This window comes from Melospiza melodia, chromosome 6, assembly GCF_035770615.1.
Source record: "Melospiza melodia melodia isolate bMelMel2 chromosome 6, bMelMel2.pri, whole genome shotgun sequence".
NCBI classification, from domain to species: Eukaryota; Metazoa; Chordata; class Aves; order Passeriformes; family Passerellidae; genus Melospiza; species Melospiza melodia.
The window spans coordinates 15,344,753-15,365,836 of record NC_086199.1 but is presented as its reverse complement, the minus strand read 5'-3'; the positions used below and the strand labels follow the sequence as shown (position 1 = coordinate 15,365,836).

General features: G+C 40.3%; 1 protein-coding gene across 1 annotated transcript; it reads right to left on the bottom strand.

Moving 5' to 3' along the window:
• Positions 1-3,128: 3,128 nt before the first annotated feature.
• On the bottom strand, positions 3,129-17,474 carry LOC134420169 (alpha-1-antiproteinase F-like). Its single transcript, XM_063160036.1, has 5 exons — positions 17,330-17,474; positions 14,789-15,434; positions 8,329-8,599; positions 5,900-6,047; positions 3,129-4,722 (listed from the first exon to the last, which is right to left on the bottom strand). The coding sequence occupies exons 2-5, from the start codon at positions 15,420-15,422 to the stop codon at positions 4,534-4,536; spliced, it is 1,242 nt and encodes a 413-aa protein (XP_063016106.1). The 5' UTR covers positions 15,423-15,434; positions 17,330-17,474; the 3' UTR covers positions 3,129-4,533.
• Positions 17,475-21,084: the final 3,610 nt, after the last annotated feature.

Below are 21,084 nucleotides of genomic sequence, written 5' to 3'. Positions count from 1 at the left end.
TGTGTAATGTCACAATATATTAAAGTCCCATGTCATCTCTAACTTCTCTGAATAATGCATGCCTGAACTCTGCTTGTAAAAGGTATTCCCTCCCTACTAGTTTATGGTTGGTTTAGGTCCTGCCCTCAGGAATTTTCTAAGTTTTCAGAATTACGTGGCATATACCAACCAAACCATTACAAAATGTGGACATACCAGCTCTTCAAAGAATTCTTTGGCAAAGAGTACTGGCTACTGCTGTAAAAGACAATAAAATGTTTCTATAAATACATTAGCAGTAAGAAGCTAAAGAGAATCTCCATCCTTTATTGGAGGCAAGTAGGAAGATTGTGACAATGGATGAGTAAGACCCTGAGATTCTCAGTGCCTTCTTTGCCTCAGTTGTTAATAAAAAGGCCAATTGTTCATAGGGTACCCAGACACCTGAGCTGCAAGACAGGCACAGGGGGAAGGATGAAAACCTCATAAACCAAGGGGTAATGGTCAGTAACCTCTTGCACCACTTAGACACACACAAGGGCACTGAGGGAGCTGGTGGAAGAGCTCACCAAACCACTTTCAATCCTTTATCAGCAGTTCTGGCTCACCAGGGAGGTCCCAGATAAATGGAGGTTGGCAAATGGGCTGCCCATCTACAGGAAAGGCCAGAAGGAGGATCTGGGGCATTACAGGACACAGTCTGACCTCAGTGCCAGGGAAGGTTATGGAGCAGATCCTCGTGAGTGCTATGACACAGCACGCAGAGGAAACTGGGTGATCAGGCCCAGCCAGCACAGGTTTATGAAAGGCAGGTGCTACTTGTACTGACCTGACCTCCTTCTCTGACAAGGTGACCAGCTGAGTGAGGGAATGAGGAATGGCTGTGGATGTTGTGTACCTGGACTTTAGTAAAGCCTTTGATACGGTCTCTCAAAGCATCCAGCCAAAACAACCACCTGCAATACTACAGGCCTGGTGCCAAAGGAGCTGTGGGTGCCCTCTGACAGCAGCTGAACAGGAGCCAGCTGTGCCCAGGGGGCCAAGAAGGCCAATGCCATCCTGGCCTATGCCAGCAATGGTGTGGCCAGCAGGACCAGGGCAGGGATTGTCCCCATGATTGTCAGCACTGGTGAGGCCACACCTCAAATCCTGTGTTCATGACAAGAAAGACTTGCTTGAGTCTTTGCTGGAGAAAGTCCAGAGAAGGGAAGAGAACTAGAGAAGGGTCCAGATAGTCAGTCATATGAAGAATGGCTCAGGGAGCTGAAGTCTTTTTAGCCTGGAGAAAAGAAGGCTGAAAGGGGGACCTTGTCACTCTCTACAACTCTCTAAAGGGAGGAAGGAAGGCGTAGTCAGTTTGGGGTCAGTTTCTTATCCCAAGTTACAAGTGATAGAAGAAGAAATATGGCTTCAAGTTGTGCTGGGGAGGGGCTTCAAGTGGGCAGATGGGGAAGGAGGTGGTTAAATTGAGTATTAGGAAAAAATTCTTCATGGAAAGGGTTGTTAAACATGGGAACAGGCCACCCAGGGAAGTGGTTGAGTCACCACCCCTGGTGGAATTTTGAAGATATGGGGATGTAGACAGGGTTGGACTTGACTATTCTGGATTAAAGGCTAGAGTTGATCTTAAGAGTTGATCTTCCAACATAGATTCTATGTTTCTATGACAGTCATGTTTATTATTCAATATTTTGTCATACTTATTCCTAGAACTACAAATTCTGCAGTTTCAAAAAACTTGAAGTTGATCTAACTAGTCTGCAGTCCAGATGCTTGCATCTTTTTGAAAAAATTGAATGTCACATTTCTCACTTCCTATTAGTGTGGTATGGAGACAGTTTGACTGACAGTTGCACCAGTGTGGAAACCTTAATATTTTTCTTCTTGAGACAGCTAAAAGCTCTTGCATGTATACTAATCAATCAGGGTAATTTGTTGTTACTTACTCTTTGACTACTTTTTCTCCCCCTGAATACTATTCTATTGTTCAACTTGGAATAGTGGTTTAAGCGCAGCCTCTGCAAAGGAAACCCATGTGCAATAGACTGAGCTTTTCTGTTTTGCCATTGCCCCCCTTGAACACTTCTTTTACACTTTCAACATCGACTGGTCCCTCAGGCTCTTTGAAACGATTTATTTTAAAAAGAATATATTATTTTGTGACATTTCCCTCAAAGTTCTCCTTGTCCTTTCTTATTACAATTTTAATGTTGTGGAATTGTTCTTTTTGGCAAGGGGACATTCCCTGAGCTGATAATTACTTCAATTTCTGAAATTTTTCTTCTTAATTACAGTTTAGCTTTCTGTGTGAATATACTTCCCCCCCCTCCTTTTAAAGTTGGAGTTTCTTGGATTTACTTCCAAATGCATTGCTGTACATTTTTACAGGAATGAAAGCCACAAGTTCTGGTTTTGTCAGAGAACTATCTGTCACCTAGGAAAATCTGCAGTGCCTTTAGATTGATGTAGATTACAAATATGTGTAAGCATCTGAAGAAAGCATCCTGTCAAGTTTTGCTATGAATCCCCTGATGTAGGCAAGTTTACTACACCTAATTTTGTGTTTGGGTAACACTAAATTTATGTTTTCTTATTGCCTTATTTGAATGCCATAGATTTGAGCTTTTCTTCACTGTGATTTTAATTTGGAAGTGGGTTCCTCTACAAAAAGCTTCTAAACAATTTTTTTGTTTCTCTGTCCTAATTTATTAAAACTCAAAAAGGTATGATATAGATGGCCTGTATTTTATTTATGGAATAACAGGAACTTCAGCTAAAATGTGCCAAGACTGATAACAGAGCTATTAGAGGGACTCAAGAGAGAGCTTTTTAGAAGAGTGGTGAGACACACAGGTGCTACACACTTGATAGAGTAGAAGCAACACACTTTCTAAAAGTTTTGAAATAAACACCTTTGCATGAGATGAATGTCTAGCCTTCCCAAAAGATTCTCTGCCTAGCAGACATAATTGCTACTATTAATTGCTCAGGCTGAAGGCAGAGGGCTTTCTGAAACTCATTACTGGCATTACTGTGCCGATCTAATGTATACGAGCAGTAAATTAATAATTATTTGTTGACACTACTCAAAAAAACCTGCTTGAACCACTTAATTCTTAACTCTGAATTATAGAAGTAAAATAGCAATATTTGAAATTTTTTAATGTCATGTTTATTAATTGTTGTTGTTCTCCCATAGTACATTTGTCTGCATATTTCAAGGCTGTACAAAGACTTGTGTAAGTGCTCAATACCTATTAACAGACTAACCCAATTTAGTCAAGAATTGACCCCTCCTGCAACCAGAGATCAGATATATACCAGGAACATGAGCAAAGAAATAAAATAATGATTATTGTTGTAAAAACCAGAAGAAAAAAATAGATAGGAAAGAAAACAAGGAAATAAAATAAGCATGTTCATTATGATTGTGACTGGTTATTGTGCCTCTTAATAGTGAAAACAGCCCTTTATAATATTGCGGCTATACTAACCATGAAGCAGATGAGAAGAAGAGTACCAATGCTGTATTACCAGACAGTCTGGGAACAGAAGGGGTTATATCAAGAGAGGTGGCAAGTACCACTGGTAGGGTATGGGTGTTATTGGTGGGGTGCCTGATCCTACAAACAATACTGGAGTGGCGCTTGCTGCCATGGGTAATCTCCCAGGCACAGACAGTAATGGTACAGACTCTGGCACCCAGGGGGACATGGCTTGTGCTCCCTGCTGCCTGGGGACTTCTAGGAGCTACTTTAGGTGCAGGCGTGTGGTAGAAGTAGTCTTCTGGCTGCTCTGAGCTGCGTATTTGATTTGCAATGGTTGGCTTCAGGGCGCCCAAGTGCAGAGATCAGATCTATCTCTTTTATTCTTAGATCAAATTCTTAGAACCTCTAAGGTTTGCCCTGGAATGAGTCTGGACTATTGATTACACAGAAAGAATAGGCAGAGCAGTATGTATCTGCAGGGGGAAAATACCCTTCTTTGAGACCCCTTTGCAGCAGCCAAGCTGGGACAACAGCTGACAGGCAAGGGTGTAATAGACTCACTGGACAACAATGGTACTAGGGAAGGTAATAAGCATTATGCACGTTAAGGTTTATGCTAGCTATGAACTTCATGTTGGTAGGAAAATTGACACAAATAGTAAAGTGACATAACTTGTACCTATTTGTCAGTCAACATAAAAAATAGGAGAGAAGGCAGCCATGAGGGAAGAAGCAGACGTACACAACCCTCTCCACCCACATGCTCCTCATCTTCCCTGCTAGAAGATGTATCTATGCTGTCAGCATCACACAGGCCTATTTTGTCCCAGAGCTAATGACAGTTCTGCATGAATGCAACCTTCTTTAAAAAAAAAAAAAAAACGAAGCAAGGCCCAAACAAACATGCAAGTATGGTAACTTAAATGGATGAAGAGTCTCATCTACAAAAAACAGTGAATAACATCAGTTAAGATGTGGGGAGCCCCTCTGTAGCCATGCCATACTCATCAGGTCTAATACTTGATCTAGGAGTGGTCATCACCACATACCTAATTTGTACATTAACTTAATTTCTCTTCAGAGGGTTCACAATTTTTCCCATGAAGAGTATAGTGTTTTCCATAGTTATGACCATTAGGAAGGGCCTGTTGAAACTAACGGTAATTGGAACGGACATGGGCACTATTTCCATGCCTGTGGCAGCTGCTGCTTCGGTGCCAGTCTCATCCACCTTTACCACAGCCTTATGAATAGCCTGTGAAGAAACACACATTTGACAAGTCAAGGGAGTACAAAACTGGTCATCTAAATAAGAATGAGAATTAATGATGCCTGAAGAAATTACTGATAAGAAACAAGTGTCAGATGGACACGTGTGAGTCCACTGCTTAAAGATAGCAAAGTTAGGGGGGGGGGGGAATCAGCAAACTACATGCAGCACAGCTTTCTAGCCCCCAAGAGGAAAAGTTACTCTCCAGGGAAAGTTACTCTGGAGGGGCATGTCCCTGCTAGTGAAAACATTTGCTTTGTTTCTTTTCTTATTATTTGCATATGCTCATGGAGATCTGTACAGCTAGACCAAATGTTAAGAGAGTAAGACCATATTTAACTGTGTATTAGAAGTTCACACAGTTGAAAAAATAACATGAATAAAAACCTTAAATTATGTTTCCTATCTTCCTTCATGTTTTGGGAAAAATGGGAGCAAAGATGAATGGCCACAAATGGAGGGTTAAAGCACAGAAACACAAAAGTTTGACCTTGTGAAATCAAGACACTGACAGATCCTGATTTGGTAATGTCCACTTGAGGCCATGAGGGCAGTTGTTTTCTTCATTATACAATTAAGTTTGCCCTGATTGTGAGCTTTAAACTCTAGGTTAATTGAAGCATGATCTATCTTTAGCTTTTACCAGAGCCTAGCAGTAATTGTTAATATGCTTGGAGCCAAATGTTTGTAATAATTGCATTTTCATTTCTCCCAAACAGTTTAAAAGCAAGCAGTGTGTTTTTCCTCTTCCCTCACCTCCATAAAATATGAGCAGTGATACATCCTACTGCTCCCTACTTGCCCACAAGCAGGCTAAAGAAGGCAGACACAAACAGAAGCACCCAGTGGTGACTGTAACAACATGCTGCAAGAGGGTACCAGGGTGTGGATAGATAATGATTTGGTCATGTATGTTTTATAAAGTTGCTCCATGCAGGTCAAAATAGCCTTCTAAATTAAAAAATTACAGACTAGTAACTTGCTCCAACCCAATTGCTCATACAGTGCAACTAGCATGGATAAAATACTCTGCGTGCCATCAGCTGCCTTATTATGGAAGCAAAGCCTCTTTACATGAGTTTTGCACCATGAATAACTGTGCAGAAAGTGATGCAAGTATCAGTAACTATGGGCCCATAAAACAAAAAGCAGTATGACTTACCTGGGAGATTCTGTGCTGAGGCTGCCCAGTGATCCCAGAGAGGTCAGCCTTATCAGTGAATAGATCCATGATGCCCATTTTATATAAGATATCTTTTAGGTTATATGTCCCATAAAGCGTGAATTTTGGAAGATACAAATTTACTGAGCTGCCAGGAAAGAAGTACAAGAATATAGTGAAACATTTGATCAGTTATCACAGAACAACATAGACTCATAAGAGGAAAACTGATTTTGCTTTCTCCCTAAAGACGTTTTGCCTGTAGCCTCCCTCTAGTCTACATAGGAGATGAAAATTTTCTGAAGTCAGTGATCTCTTCTGCAATCAGCTGCAAGCACCTTAATCATGAATCATTACTGAGGAGGCACCTTGTGAAAAAGAGACTCCTTTAGGTGTCTCAAGCTGAGCACAAAAAAAATCCAACACATTCAAGTTCATGGAATGTTACTTTTGGAGAAAAAACTGGCCTTGTATATTTGTCATATAAAACAGGACAGACAAAATGGAACTATATCCACTAAAGAAGCAGGACAATAGTAAGTAGTGATAGAAGGCATGGCAAAATAAAAGACAAAAGCAAATTTACAGAATACAGTTAGCCAATAGATAATTTCTTTCCTGTGTCAACCCCAGTGTCTGACTTACTCAGTTTTAAGTGCCTAGATTGCTGCTTTACATAAACTAACCAAAGCTCTATGTTTCTGACTCATTTATCCTTGTTTTTCCCTGTTTTTCTCCTAAGTATCTAACAATTACTTTTCAAAGGTTAAGCCCAACATTTATGGCTGGAAGCAGCATAATGAGACAGAGGTTAGTGATAGCACTGACATTAGGTACTATTACCTGCTGAGAAACCAGGGCAGCTCTCCAGGGCTTTAGGTCAGGGAGATTGGAGCACTTAATGAAGCTAACCAAAGAGAAAGTCATCCAGTGGGCAGGGGGGAAGGAAAAGCCCATACCTCCAGCATTGTACAGCATCTAATGCCAGCTCTGGCTGTATCCAAAAACAAGAGTGCTGTGGATTGACAGGTTGCTTGACCTCTTACTTCTCCCTGATTTCAGTCAGTGCTGATTGCTGCCATGAATGAAGGTGAGCTATTACTGAATCCTCTGCCTTACTGTTACCTAAAGGCACTCCTTCACAAGCCCCCACTTGCTTCCAGTACAGAGCAAAGGGAAAGCCACAGACACACAGGAGCAATGCAACCAGGAATGGAGCAGTGGGATACACTTTCCAGGAGTGAAAGTGAGGTTTTCTCTTTAGTTCAGCCATTTAAAAGGTCTCAGCTGTCTGTACTGGTGACACTTCAGCACTGTTCTGTCAGCCACCAGAAATGAAAGATGTCCTTCACAACACTTCTGCCACTAATATCAACATCAGTTTGCAGACAGAGAAGGGACAAAGAGGTAAGTCACAGCCTTTACATGATTCCATATAATACTTTCACTTATTAAGACCTCCCAGAGACTCCAAATAATAGCTGGTACAATCAATTGTATTAAAGATTAAAGGGGAAAGGAGGAATTTGTGTCATTATTTTGTAGGAGGGAATGGTTATGATGAAAAATGGGGAGCAGCAAGAAACAGACTTGTCTTTGACTGTCATTCTTTTTCTTATTGTAAGATGGAGAGAGGAAATATAAATTCCCCCAAATGTATTTAGCATTCATCTTGATAATTGTAAAGGCAATTGTTTCTTTGGCAAAAATTATACCTAAGTATCTTGAGTCACCATCTTTTTGTCCTATAGTCACAAACCACATAGCTACTCCCAGAAGTTTCAAAACTGTCGAGGTGCACAGAGAATTACATTGTTTTTGCTGGGTTTCTTTTTTTTTCCTTTTTTTTTCTTTTTTTTTTTTTTTTTTTTTTTTTTTTGTTTGGTTTGGTTTCTTTTTATTGTTGTTGTTGTTTTGGGGTTTTTCCTTTGTTGTTGTTTTGGTGGGGTTTTGTTTGTTTCTTTTGTTTGGCTTTGGTTTTTTTCACATATTGAGCTTTGCCTTCACAATTGCTAAATGGAAGTTGTTATTTCAGCATTAACTGCACAATTGCTGTTAATTTTAATAGGCAGAAATTAAGAAAGAAACAAGAAAAGAGGCTGAAGTGGTAGGAATACACTTGTAAAGAGAAGGCAGAAAACTTCCCCCCAAAAAAGTGAGAAGGGGTCTAAGTCAAAAAGGGCCTATTAAGAGCTGAAGCTGGGAAACAAAATGCAGAAATAACAAAAGTCCTAATCTGTGAAGGTTTTCAGTGTGTGCAGTCCTGAATGTGAGAACACATGGACACTAAATCAGCCAGATCCAACTTAGGTCAGGAAATTTCTTCTACTGCATGAAGCAGAACTAAAAATTGCATATTGATTTTGTATCATACCCCAGCACATTTGTTTCCTTGGCTACCATCTGAACCAAGAACTGCAGAATTTTACCTTTTTGTGACTAATGTCGACCATCTTGACAAATGTTCACAAGACAATCTTTTCTCCAGCTTCCTCATTCTTCCTCTATCAGGCAGAATAAAAAACGCTGAAGCACCTCCTTTGTAATCCATTTGCACCACAGTGGAAGACAGCTGCTCATCATAGCCATGCTTGAACAGGCCAATTCCAAACATCATTGGGACTTCAACAACCTTGGTCCCATCCACAAAAAATTTGCTCATTTTGGTGTACTTTGGATCGAAAGGTTTTTCCCATTCAGCTTGAAATATAAGAGACAGAGTTACAGGATATTTTTAAGGACATGAAACCATAGGACATGTTATCATAGGATACATTTTTAGATGACAGAAACTGGTACAGATGGATCAGCTTCAAAGACAAACCAATTTGCAATGATCACAATCTTACTAAATACTCAGAATAATTCAATAGCAACACACAGTTGGTAAAACATGATGTAAAACTCTCCCTCAGATCTTACAGCAGGCTGCAAAATCCTTCATTTAGATGATTTATCAAGGGTTCTAACTTGCACTTTTCCTGCATGATGACAGTCTTGAGGAGCCTGTAAAGTCCTCATATAATGCAGCCTTTTTCTAAGCTCAAAAGAAGATTCTCTCATTTTCTTATTCCCAAACCAAAACAGGCTTGTAAAAGGTGACACAAGGGATGAATTCTCCAGAGAAATTAAGGGATTTGGGTTACTTGCAGAGAGGTGTTGGTACCTCACATTAGCTGATGATGTCATAAGGAGCTTAATTTTACCAGACTGCTGATCTAGGAAACAAAACAGCAACAGCAGAAAACTTTTCCACTGTCATCTTCACCATATTAAATTTTCAAAGGTTCCTCACTTAGTCATGGTGAAACAAACTATCGACATTGAAACTCTGAAAGGTTCTTATCCTCAGTGGAGAGGAGTTTCAAAACCAAATTCCAGGTATCCACATCATACCTTTCAGAGGCTGAGCAAACTTTTTTAAAAAGTGGGAAATTGTGGAGTTTTGGAAAGTCTTTTTGTTGTTTTTATTTTAATTTTTAAGAAATCTTGTTGCCGTGTAGTAAATTTTGCCTTCTAGAGCAAAACTAACATTTTATGTATGGGCAAAAGTAGAGCTGTGACACTAAGTAAAATGAGTGGCATCAGGAAAACCATGAAAAAAGATGCAACCCCTGTTGACTTCTGATTTCTACTTGAACACTGATTACTAGGCAACTTGTTACAAATGAAATAATTATTTTCTGCTGTTTCCACCATCTGACACAGCCTGCACTACTAAGTAGCTTTTGAAAAAGTGAGATGAGATTTCTTCAGTGCATGTCTTGGTCTCTGAAAGCATAAATTGACAACTGCAATGCTCTGAACAGGGAAAAGTGGCTACTTTTATGCATTTCATATACTTTATATACTTCATTAATAGTGACTTCTATCATCAGATATATAACACGCAGAACTTTTATATTATTATGCTTAAGGGGACAAAAAAAGCAGAATGAATCACAAAAACATGACTGACACCAGTCCTGAAAAACTTAAACATTTATCTAGCGCTCAACTCAGGGAAGACCAACTGATTTCAAGAAGAATTTTGCTTGAAAACTGTCTAGGATGTTAGGACCACTACTCTGGGGAGTGCAAACTTTGGCCTCTTCAGAGATCTGCTTGGGATAAAGCCATGGAGGCAAGAGGGCCCCAGGAAAGCTGGTTTGTCACAACAATCTCATGCAGCTCTAGAGGCTGGCGGCAGAGTGGCTGGAAAGTGGCCCAGTGGAAAAGGACCTGAAGGTGCTGATTAACAGCAGCTGAACAGGAGCCAGCTGTGCCCAGGTGGCCAAGAAGGCCAATGGCATCCTGGCCTGTGTCAGCCATGGTGTGGCCAGCAGGCCCAGGGCAGGAACTGTCCCCATGATTGTCAGCACTGGTGAGGCCACACCTCCAGCTCTGTTCGAGGCCCAGTTTTGGGAGCCTCACAATGATTGAAGTACTGGAGCATTGAGGGCAACAGAGCTGAGGAAGGCTCTAGGGAGTCAGTCATGTGAGGAGCACCTGAGGGAACTGGGGATTTTTAGCCTGGAGAAAAGGAGGCTGTTGGGGGGAGCCTCATTGCTCTCTACACCTGCCAGACAGGAGGATGTAGCCAGGTCAGGGTCAGTCTCTTCTCCCAGGCAACACATGATAGGACAAGAGGAAATGGCCTCAAGATCTTTCGGGGGAGGGTCAGGTTGGACATCAGGAAATTTTTTTTCACTGAAGAGGTTGTCAAACATTTTAAAAAGCTGCTCAGGGATATGGTAGATTCATGATCATTGGAAATGTGCAAGAAATGACTGGCCTTGGCACTTAGTGCAAATAATTTATTTGATATGGTGGTGTTCAGTCTAAGGCTGAACTCAAAGATATTGGGGGTCTTTTCACACCTTAATGGCTCTGTGATTCTCTTGATATTCAAGGATGACCTCCACCAAGCACAGGAGTGATCCATCCTAACAAAGGAGTCAGGTAAAAATTCCAGGAGGCCTGTGCAGATGAACAAGGAGCTCTTTGGTGAACACAAACACAAACAGGTAGCCTACAGAAGGTGGAAGCAAGTACAGGTAACCTGGGCAGTATAAAAAGAGATTTTCTGAGCTTCCAAGGAATAGATTAGGAAAGTTAAAGGTGTGATAGAATTAAATCTGGCCAGGGACATTAAGGGCAACAAGAAAAGCTTCTTTAGGTATGACAATGATAAAAGGAAGACTAGGGAAAATGTGAACTCCCTCCAGAAGAAAATGGGAAGCCTGGTTACCCAGAACATGGCTGAGGTACTCAATGACATTTTTTCCCCTTCAATCTTAACTGGCAAGTGCAGGGACTGGGCAAATGAAAGTAGTCCACTGTAGAAGAAGGTCAGGTTCAAAAACATGTGAAGAACCTGAAGATGAACATGTCCATGGGACCTGCAGATCATGAGGGATATAGATGGAACAGCAATACCACTATCCATCATATTTGAGAAGTTATGGCAGTCCAGGGAAGTTTCCACTGACTGAAAAATATAAATGAGAGCTCTCATTTTTAAAAATGAAGAAAAGAAAGACCCAGGAAACTACCAGTCTTTCTCACCTCTTTGAGTGGCAAGATATGGAGCAGATCCTCCTGGAAACTGTGGACTTCCATGACACATGGAAAATTAGGAAGTGATTGGTGACTGACAACATGACTTCACTAAGGGTAAACTGTGGTAAAGGAAGATCAACAGATATCATCTACCTGGAACTGCACAAAGAATTTCACGCTGTCCCACATGACATCCTTGACTCTAAACTGGAGAGATGAGTGTGAGAAGTAGCCTGCTGAATGGATCAGGAATTGTCTGGATGTTTCCATTTGAAGGCTTGCAGTCAATGGCTGGTTGACCAAGAGGAGATCAGGGATGACCAGTGCTCCTCAGAGGTTGGTATTAGGACCAGTGCTGCTCAATATCTTTGTTGGTAAAGTGAATGGTGAAATTGAGTGCACCCTCTTTGAGTGCAAGTTTCCAGTGACACCAAGATGGTGTGGTTCTGTTGACATGCTGTAAGGAAAGGATAACCTCCAGAGCTAAGGGATGCTACCCACACAGAGAGGGTGCCATGCAGGGAAAGTGAGACAGGCTTGAGAGGTGGCCCCATTAGAACATCATGAAGTTCAACAATGCCAAGTGCAAGGTCCTGCATGTGTGTTGGGGCGACCTCAAGTATAAATACAAGCTGGGAAAATAATGGATTGAGTTGAAAGCAGACCTGAGAAGAAGGACTTGGTCCTGTAGGTTGATGAGAATCTCAGCATGCCCCAGCAATGTGTGCTTGCAGCCCAGAAAGCTAAAAACATATTGAACTGCATAAAAAATGTGTGGCCAGCTCCACTTCTGCTTCACTCTGGCAAGATCCCACCTGGAGTACTGCATTCAGCTCTGAGGTCTCCAATAAAAGAAAGAAATTGATCTGTTGGAGTTACTCCAGATGAGGGTCATGAAAATGATCAAGAGGTCTGGAGCAGCCCTCCTATCAAGACAGGCTGAGAGAGCTGGGGTTGTTCAGCATGGGAAGAGAAGGAGCCAGGAAAATCTTAGAGTCCCTTCCAGTACCTAAAGGGGGGAAGTACCTATAGAGGAAAAGTACCTATAGAGGAGGGAAGACTTTTTATACAGGCAGATAGTGATAGGACAAAGGGGAATGACTTTAAATGGAAAGAGGGCAAATTTAAATTTAGATTAGATATAAGGAAGAAATCCTTCACTGTGTGGGTTGTGAGGCTGGAATAGAGAATTGTAGATGCCCCATCTACAGTGGTCAAGGCTAGGTTGGACAGTTCTTTGAGCACTCTGGTATAGTGGAACATGTCCCTGCCCATCGCAGGGGGATCAGAATATAAATGATCATTAAGGTCCCAAGCCATGACTATCAGTAAACACACAGATTAGACAGAGATGATATTCACTAATACTTTCCTCTTATTTCAAAGGCACTTTTATTCCTAGTTCTCACTTCTATCTTAGGGGATACCTTCTAGGCACCTTTCTTATGTGCTTCACAGCGCTCAAGCAGTAAAATGAAATTCAAAGTATCCTTTGCATTATGATCTTTACTAAGGCATGAAAAAGGATTGGTGTAACATAGTGGAATGACATATCCTGTAGGTCAGAGCCAGGAAAATATTCCCAGGCTTTTTTTCTTGAAGAAGGAATTCTGTACTATGCTACACCACGAAAAAAGTGTCACCAGTAATGTGCAGGGAAGTTTGTAATGCACAAAAAGAGGAAAAGCACCTGAAAATATGCAGTGGTTACACAGCTAAGTGAGGTTTAGAAATCCTCTCAAGATTAATCCAGCTCTACATAATTAACCTACTCTTGATCTAAAAAGATGTTATTATAGTTTTGTGATTAATGCTATTCTTTAATCCATTTGCTTTAAAATTGGTGAGATAAAACTGAAACTCCATCACCTTTAGAGGAGCTAGGAAATCTTTACAGTAGTAAACTGAATATCTCTTTAAAAAAAAAACTAACAACCCTTACTGTTAGAACATGTAAAAATTAACTGTAATACAAAGTCATCTTCAATATAAGGTTTCTTGGGCTTTTTGCTCCCATTTTGCTACTAAATCCATTGCTCATTTTTCAAACACCTTTCAGTAAAAGAAAAATTGACAGTTTTTTTTGCCTGTTTTGAAAGATGTACCTGATGCTTAATAGAAGTCTAAATGAAAACATTATTTGAGATAAACAAGTAGGTTTTCAAGAGAACTAAGAAATATCAGTCATCTGTATTTCAGTTAGCTCCATTTAGTTGTGCCAAATCTTCAGACATTAATACAAGGAGCAGAGACGCAGATGGAAAGCAAAACAAAACAGAAATATAGTTCTTAATTATTTTCAGGGGAAGCCTCACATTGCAAAGTGCAAGCATCCAGGTTCTAAAAGGATAGCTTTTCTTTTAAAAATTTATCTAATATGCCATCTCCATTTCAATTAAAAAGCTTGATGATATTTTTATCAGATAAATTACATAATATTATTTTTCTGACTACAAATACTTTGCTTTCAGCATATAATCCATAAGAAAGAGAAAGTTTGAAATAAGATGCAATATCTGTTATTAGACCACTGATTGAGCCTTACAGCCTTGATCCTCCTCTTCTCATTAGATCAGAAGTCTGAAAAGCTCTGGGAACATCTGAAGACTGTATCTAAGCAGACTGCACAAGTTAATTAAGAAAAACAAGCTTTTTGTCAATAGGCTTGTATTTGATACTGGTGGGTCCATCTCTCCACTGGAAAATATTAGAATCTGCAAATCAAAAAAAAAAGGTTGAAACCTATGCCTCTAGACACACCAGGACTACAGACAAGCTATCCGCAAAGGCATAGTTAGTAAAAAAATAAGGAGACCATGAGTGTGAAACTAAAGCTATTGTAGCTTGTTTAGCTTTGCAATACATAAACATACACAGTAACAGCAAAGCTGTTGTGTAAACATATTCTGTTTGATGAGATGCTAATTTTTCCTTTAATAGCATTATTTGCATTTAACTCTGAACTTGCTGAACAAAAAAACCAGCTGGATTGAAATTCACAGAAATGGATCTCAGCCAAGAAAGTGCTTGAATCATAGTAGACTGTATAGGATTAGACGCTTACTACCTAGAGGTGCCTTCCTCAACATGTATTTCACTTAATTTTCTGAAGGAAAGAAGTTTATATATTAAAAGATATGGGAAAATTTGCCATACATTTTGCTAAGAGTTATCAGTGTCAAGTAGAACATAATTTCCAATAGCTTTGTTTCTAATTAAATACAAGTGAGGACAAAAAGGGAAAGATATGAGTCCACCTGCAAAACCATATTGCAAAAAATGATTGAGTTTAAAACTGACCTGAGGAAATAATTTATGGAGTAGAAGAACATGATATGTATAACTTACCGTTAAAATAAATATAGCTAATAAGGAGAATTTCAGTAAGTGGATCTAGGTTATTTATGAGGTCCCTGATTTTTCCATTCGTTCTTCTTGCTACATATTCATTGATCTTTATCTGGGCTTGATTAGCCTGCTTGAAGTTCATAGGATAAGCTTCTCCTTCATAGAAGTTTCTGAGATTACTTAAAAATCTTTCTTGTGGCTTCAGTCGATCAAGCACAAACAGAACATTTCCCATATTCAACTGTAGCCCAGCATTCCTTCTGTTTACCACTTGCATGAGTTGACGATAACCTTCATGTATCTCATTTTCAGAAATCTGACGAGGGTTAAAGCAAAGGACCCTAAGAATCTGTGTCAGGGTGTCTGATCTGGCACCCAGAGTCAGCATTGCAAAGGCGGTTGAGATGCTCAAAGGAGAGAAGAAAACGTTTCCGTTGTTTTCGCGAGAAGAAATATCTTTGTAGAAACAACATGCAAATCGACAAACACTGTTCCTTACATTCTGCCATGGCACATTTTGGTTTTCTTGTGCTCTTGGGTTCTGGTTTCTTACCCCTTGTGGATAAGGCTCATAGCAGTAACTGTTGGAAAGGATTCCAACAATTAAAAAACACAGGGAAACCAACATCTTCATATTTCTCTGATTCTGTAATAGAAGAAAAGTTACATTTGGCTTACAAATCTATTCACCTTGTGTTTAGCAATACATCAATCCCCTCACTATACGGAGTTAACTTAGCACCAGTGACTCCGAGATGTTTGAACTAGGGGAAATGAGCTTTCTATTTCAAGGAAGCAGACTCTGGAAAATTGCTCAATCTACTGAAGAGGTTATGAAATAATAAAAAATTAAAGTCAAAGAGGGATGAGGTAATTCCAAATACGCCCTCATTAAAGTTAAGCTACAATTCATTTTAAACTGGTTTTTTTTCCCAATATTCTGTTTTCAATGTGGCTTTAAGTGATGAAAGAGTCAAAAGCACAGGTTTATAGAGAAGAAAGTAAGGGAGACAGTCAAGGCTAATCAGTTAAATTTGGAAATTTAACTGATGAAAAATCAACGCAGAAGAAAGGCACAATATACCTCTTCTGTGAAAATTAAAACATACATCTTTGAATGTGCTGCATAAAACCCCATATGCAGGCACCTAAGAGAATGCAAATGCACTTGTCTATGAGGAAGTGATGAACATTTATGGTGATTTCATAAAGCTTGAGCAGTTGAGCACAACTGAAAGAAAAAAACAACTTCCACAAAAATAACGAAAGAAAGAGCAATTAGGATGTTATCAAAACCCTGAGAATAGAGTGCTGCTTCTAAAGACAGGGAAAATGAGTAAGTACATAGAGCACCAAAAGGAAATAAGTGTGCCTGCTGCATACAAAGGCATGCCCAGCCCAGTGACTGAATCAAATCACCTAAAAACAAAATTTGAAAAAAAAGTAAAAAAAAAAAAAATTAGAGAAACTCTAGAGGAATATTGTATTTATCATCAGAAAGAAAGAAAAGGCTGATTTGGTGTAGAAGTTCACAATGGTTAAAAGTGAAGATGAGTGAGTAAATTCTGGAGGAACAAAGACACTAAAAAAATACAGATAGAACAGGAGAACAGGAAAGCCTTTTCCAAAGCATGGAAACCATTCATTCCACATCTATGGCAATACTTTCACCTCTAGAAATTAATACTGTATCACAATTGGTTCAATAACTTCTGTCAATAGAGAGAAGTAAAGATGTGGAGTATCCAGAAATCCAAAACATCCTCCTGTGATATGTGATCATTTGACCTACCAAACCTTTTATAAAACAAAGCTCTCTCTAGGGGAAAAATATCTAAGGTTTTTGACTTGCACTGAGAATACAGCCTCTGTGTTGTAAAAGCTCTGAATCCTTATCAGCTCCCACCATGATCCCACATTTTTGTTCTCCACTTTCTATAATTTGGTTTCTCCAAAACCCAGGGAACTCATAATGCTGATCTCAGCTTTAGAAATAGATGCTCTAAATACTCCTTAATTCACACTCTGAATATCATGGTCATGAAAATACTACTATGGCTTGGAAGGGCCTGAACCCCTGACAAACCACTTTCAGACAGTGCACTTTCATATCTAGAACATGTTTAAATTCAAGGTCTGATTTGTTTGTGACTTCTCCCACCATCACTCATACACTAATTCTTTTACCCAGTTTCTTTTTTTTTAATGCTCTCTAGATGCTTTAGAGAGCAATCCTTAAGACCCCACTTTCATTTCATTTCACGCCCTACATTTGTTATTATAATCAACGTACTTAATTTAAAACACTTAGAAATGCAGTTTTCCTAAGGAGAGTCATGCTGTATGAATGTGCCAATCTCACAGAGGACTTTTCTATTTAAAAAAACCCCAAAATCATAATTAAACAATCCAAGAAATTTTAGGCCAAAACTTGAATATGAACATAATAATTTCTCAGTTGAACATTCAAAAATTTTTCTCCTGAATATAATTTTTGAACATTTTTCCCCATTAAAAAAAAAACCCCAAAACATTACTTACAGTGAATTCAAAAGGGTCCTGTTGTATTCACCAGGTCTGCACAGGTCCTTGCTCAGTTGTTTATGCTGCTGAATACAAAGCAGGGTATCCTCTAGTAAAGGTTAAGATCATCTAAGGGCCATGACTCACACATTATAATTTTAGAGATTAGTATGATGTCGAAACTAGTTTTACTGGACACTTTACTGAATATGTTTTACACGTGACTTATTATTATTCATGACTATCTGATCACTCTGGTTAGATTCAAACCCATTTTCCTCAAACTGAACCTACTTTTTCTTAATATCAAACACTCATACACATCTCAGTTGCCTGAATCTACTATTTTATTAACAAGTTACAAGAAGCAGCAACTACAGAGAAATAATTTTAACATCGTTTGCATAATTTCCAGAATTTCCACTAGCATTGCTGCCACTAAGACAGGAGGGCAAGACTTGATGCACCAGGACAATCTGAATTTTGTGATCTACCTTGCTTTGTCTCTGCATATCCATGGCAGGGGCTGATTGTCTCCAGGTGAAGCCAGTGATGATTCTAATAGGTGCAGGGCTTAGAACACTGTTGTGGCACACCAGCAAATGCTGTCAGATGGGTACCTGGCTATCCCCTCCTAGACAGGGAATCCACTGGCAGCAAGAGCTGTGATATTGACTCCTGGGTCACTTGCATGGCCCTGTGCCCAGAGAAGAAGAATGCAGCTGGGATGCCATAGAATGTAGGTGATTGCAGTTACAAGCATGGCCTGGGGACAGGGGGTGGAAGCCAAGGAACATGGGTGTTAAATAGAGCAAGTCTTTAGATCAGCTTACTATCTTATAATCTGGGATGTGGGGAGCAATCCCCTCTGATCGTGTGCCAAGTTCAGCTGGGTCACATCAGACAGCCTGGTATCCTGTGCTCAGCTCTACTCCTGGGTGCAGGATGACCAAAGCATCATGGAAGGGAGCTCTGGGGACCACACAGTTCAAACCCTCGCTCAAACCAAGGTCATATACATTGAGTTGCTCAGGATGGTGTCCTGCTGGGTTTGACTCCCTCAACAATGGAGATCCACAAGCTCTCTGGGCAATCTCTCTATTGCAGTGTTTGACAACATGAACACTAAACCAGGTTAGCAGGTTAACAGGTTTTCTCCACATTTAAGTGGAACTTCTTGTATTTTAATTTATGCTCATTGCCTCTTGTCACTTGACGCCACTGAGCAGACACTATCTCTGTCTTTCCTTGTCTCATCAAAACTTGGGTGATCATACATTGTTGAGACCCACACAGGTCTTTTTTCTCTGCACTAAACATAACTAACCTTTACTCTTTTAGCATCTTCTCATACTGCAATTCTTCAATGACGATTCTGGTACTTTAATGGAGTCATTCTGGTTTATCCATGTCTTCCTTGCACTATGGAGCAATGCTTGCAGCTCTCCAGATGTGCATAGCAGGGATGAGTAGAGAGAAAGGATTTCTTGCAGTGACTTGCTCGCAGTGTTCTTCTTAATTCAGCTCAAGTACATGGAATTACCGACTCATAGAATATTGGAATGGTTTGAGTTGGAAGGGACCTTAAAGATCATCTAGTTCCAAGCCCCCTGCCATGGGCAAGGACACATTCCACCAGGCCACAGGCAGGTCAAAGAGCCATCCAACCTCACCTTGAACACTTCCAGGGATGGGGCACCCACAGCTTTTGCAGGTAACCTGTTTCAATGTCTGACCAATCTCATAGTGAGGAATTTCTTGCTTATATCTGATCTAAATCTACTGCCTTTCTGTTTAAAACCTTGTCCTATAATTACAAGTCTTTGTAAAAAGCCCTTCTGCAGCCTCCTGTAGGACCCTTTTCGGTATTAGAAGGCCACAATAAGGTCACCATGGAGCTTTCTCCAGGCTGAACAACCCCAACTCTTCCAACCTGTCTTGGCAGGAGAGATGTCCAAGTCCTCTGATTATCTTTGTGGACCCGTTCTCTTCTGGACAGATCCACATCCAGAGATAGGGACAGATGTGGGCAGGTTCTTTGTGGACAGGTTCTCTTCTGGACAGATCCACAACATAAGAAATTTTGGGGACCCCAGAGCTGGATGCAGCACTCCAGATGGGATCTCACCAGAGCAGAGTAGAGGGGCAGAATCCCCTCCCTCACTCTGCTGCCCACGTTGCTCTGGATGCATCCCAGGGCAGAATTGGCTCTCTGGGCTGTGAGTGCCCATGGCAGGGTCATGTCCAACCTCTCATCTACCCCAAAGCCTTCTCAGGCTGCTCTGATCTGTTCATCCCCACCCCGTGTTCCTACTGGGGTTTGCCTGGCCCAGGTGCAGCTCCTTGCACTTGGTCTTGCTAAACCTCATGAGATTCCCATGGTCCCACTGCTGGAGCTTGTCCTGGTCCCTTTGGATGACACCCATCCTTCAGGCATGCCAGCCGCACCACTCAGCTTGGTGGTGTTGTCTGCATTTCCTGCAAGAGTTACTGGCTCCTGGTCTGACAGGAGTCTCCAATCCCCATGCACAGCACCTGACTTTCTAAAATCAGGGAAATGTTTTCTCTCATTTTCCCTTCAAAATGCAACCATTTCCAGGGAGGGACCAACCCTTATTACACACAAATAGAGTGCTGATCTAAATGCTGTTTCCAAGGACATTGAAATAATAACCACAACAATAATTCAGCAATATTTTCTGTGAGGCAAAGATACAATCAGTGAAAGTTGTTGATGATTACAACCTATCAAGAGGCTCAACAGATTGCAAAAAACCCCTTAACCAAGTTGCTTATGAAGTAAAACTTGAGAAATAGGTGGCTTTGAGACATGATACTGGACTCACACATAGTGTGTTCTTCACGTACACCACTCACCTGAAGGAGTACTTGATATACTATTTTCACTGCTTCTTGTATAAAGAAGAGCCAAGAATCTTGCTTAGAGCTGGCTTTTAATAATGGGCTGCAGTTTTCATGGTATATAAAAACTGATTTCTGATGAAGGAAGGAAGCCCAATTAAATATAGACGCCATGCTAATGACAAGGTGACGGACAAATGACTAAGACAGATTTGAACACACCTAGGCCACACCTCAGGACACCTGCAGGAGAAAGCGTGCTGCTGAACATGGGAAAGCTGCCCTATGATTGGAAAGGAAGCAGAAAAAAATCAATACAGTTTCAATTTCTATGAATAATGTGAGTATGTGGACATCAATATCAAAGAAAGTCCAAATTTTTCTTTCACATGTCTCCAGTGTCAAGCCATGACAGGAAAGAAGGTAAAGGAGAGGCTAACAGGTCTTGACCCAGCTGTATAATATCTGTATTTGATGAAAAATCTTCAACGGCCATAAACAAGGATTTTTATTGTAATTATAAGCAGAATATTGATTTACAAATAGTTTAGCCATTTTTCTGAGTTTTGAAGATTGGGTTATTTCAGAGTAATGTTGCATATGTCTAAGATATGATACAGATAGTGAACAAGGAATTTCCTCACACTGGGGGCTTTTCTAAAGACTCCACAGCTCTTACACTGCTAGCACTGAATTGTTATAGGTAGTTAATCTCCAGCTGGCAAAATCTAATGTAAATACATGTGCTTTAAGCCAAGAAGTTGAAAGAGGTTTGTTTCTGCAAGGTTTCCCTCTCTGCTATATATAGTAACCACTGATGGCATAAGCAGGGTGTTCTACTGCATAAACAAGGCCTCAGAGCCTCTCCTTAGCCTGTGCTTAACTACAGATACCAGGTGTGTATGTATCTT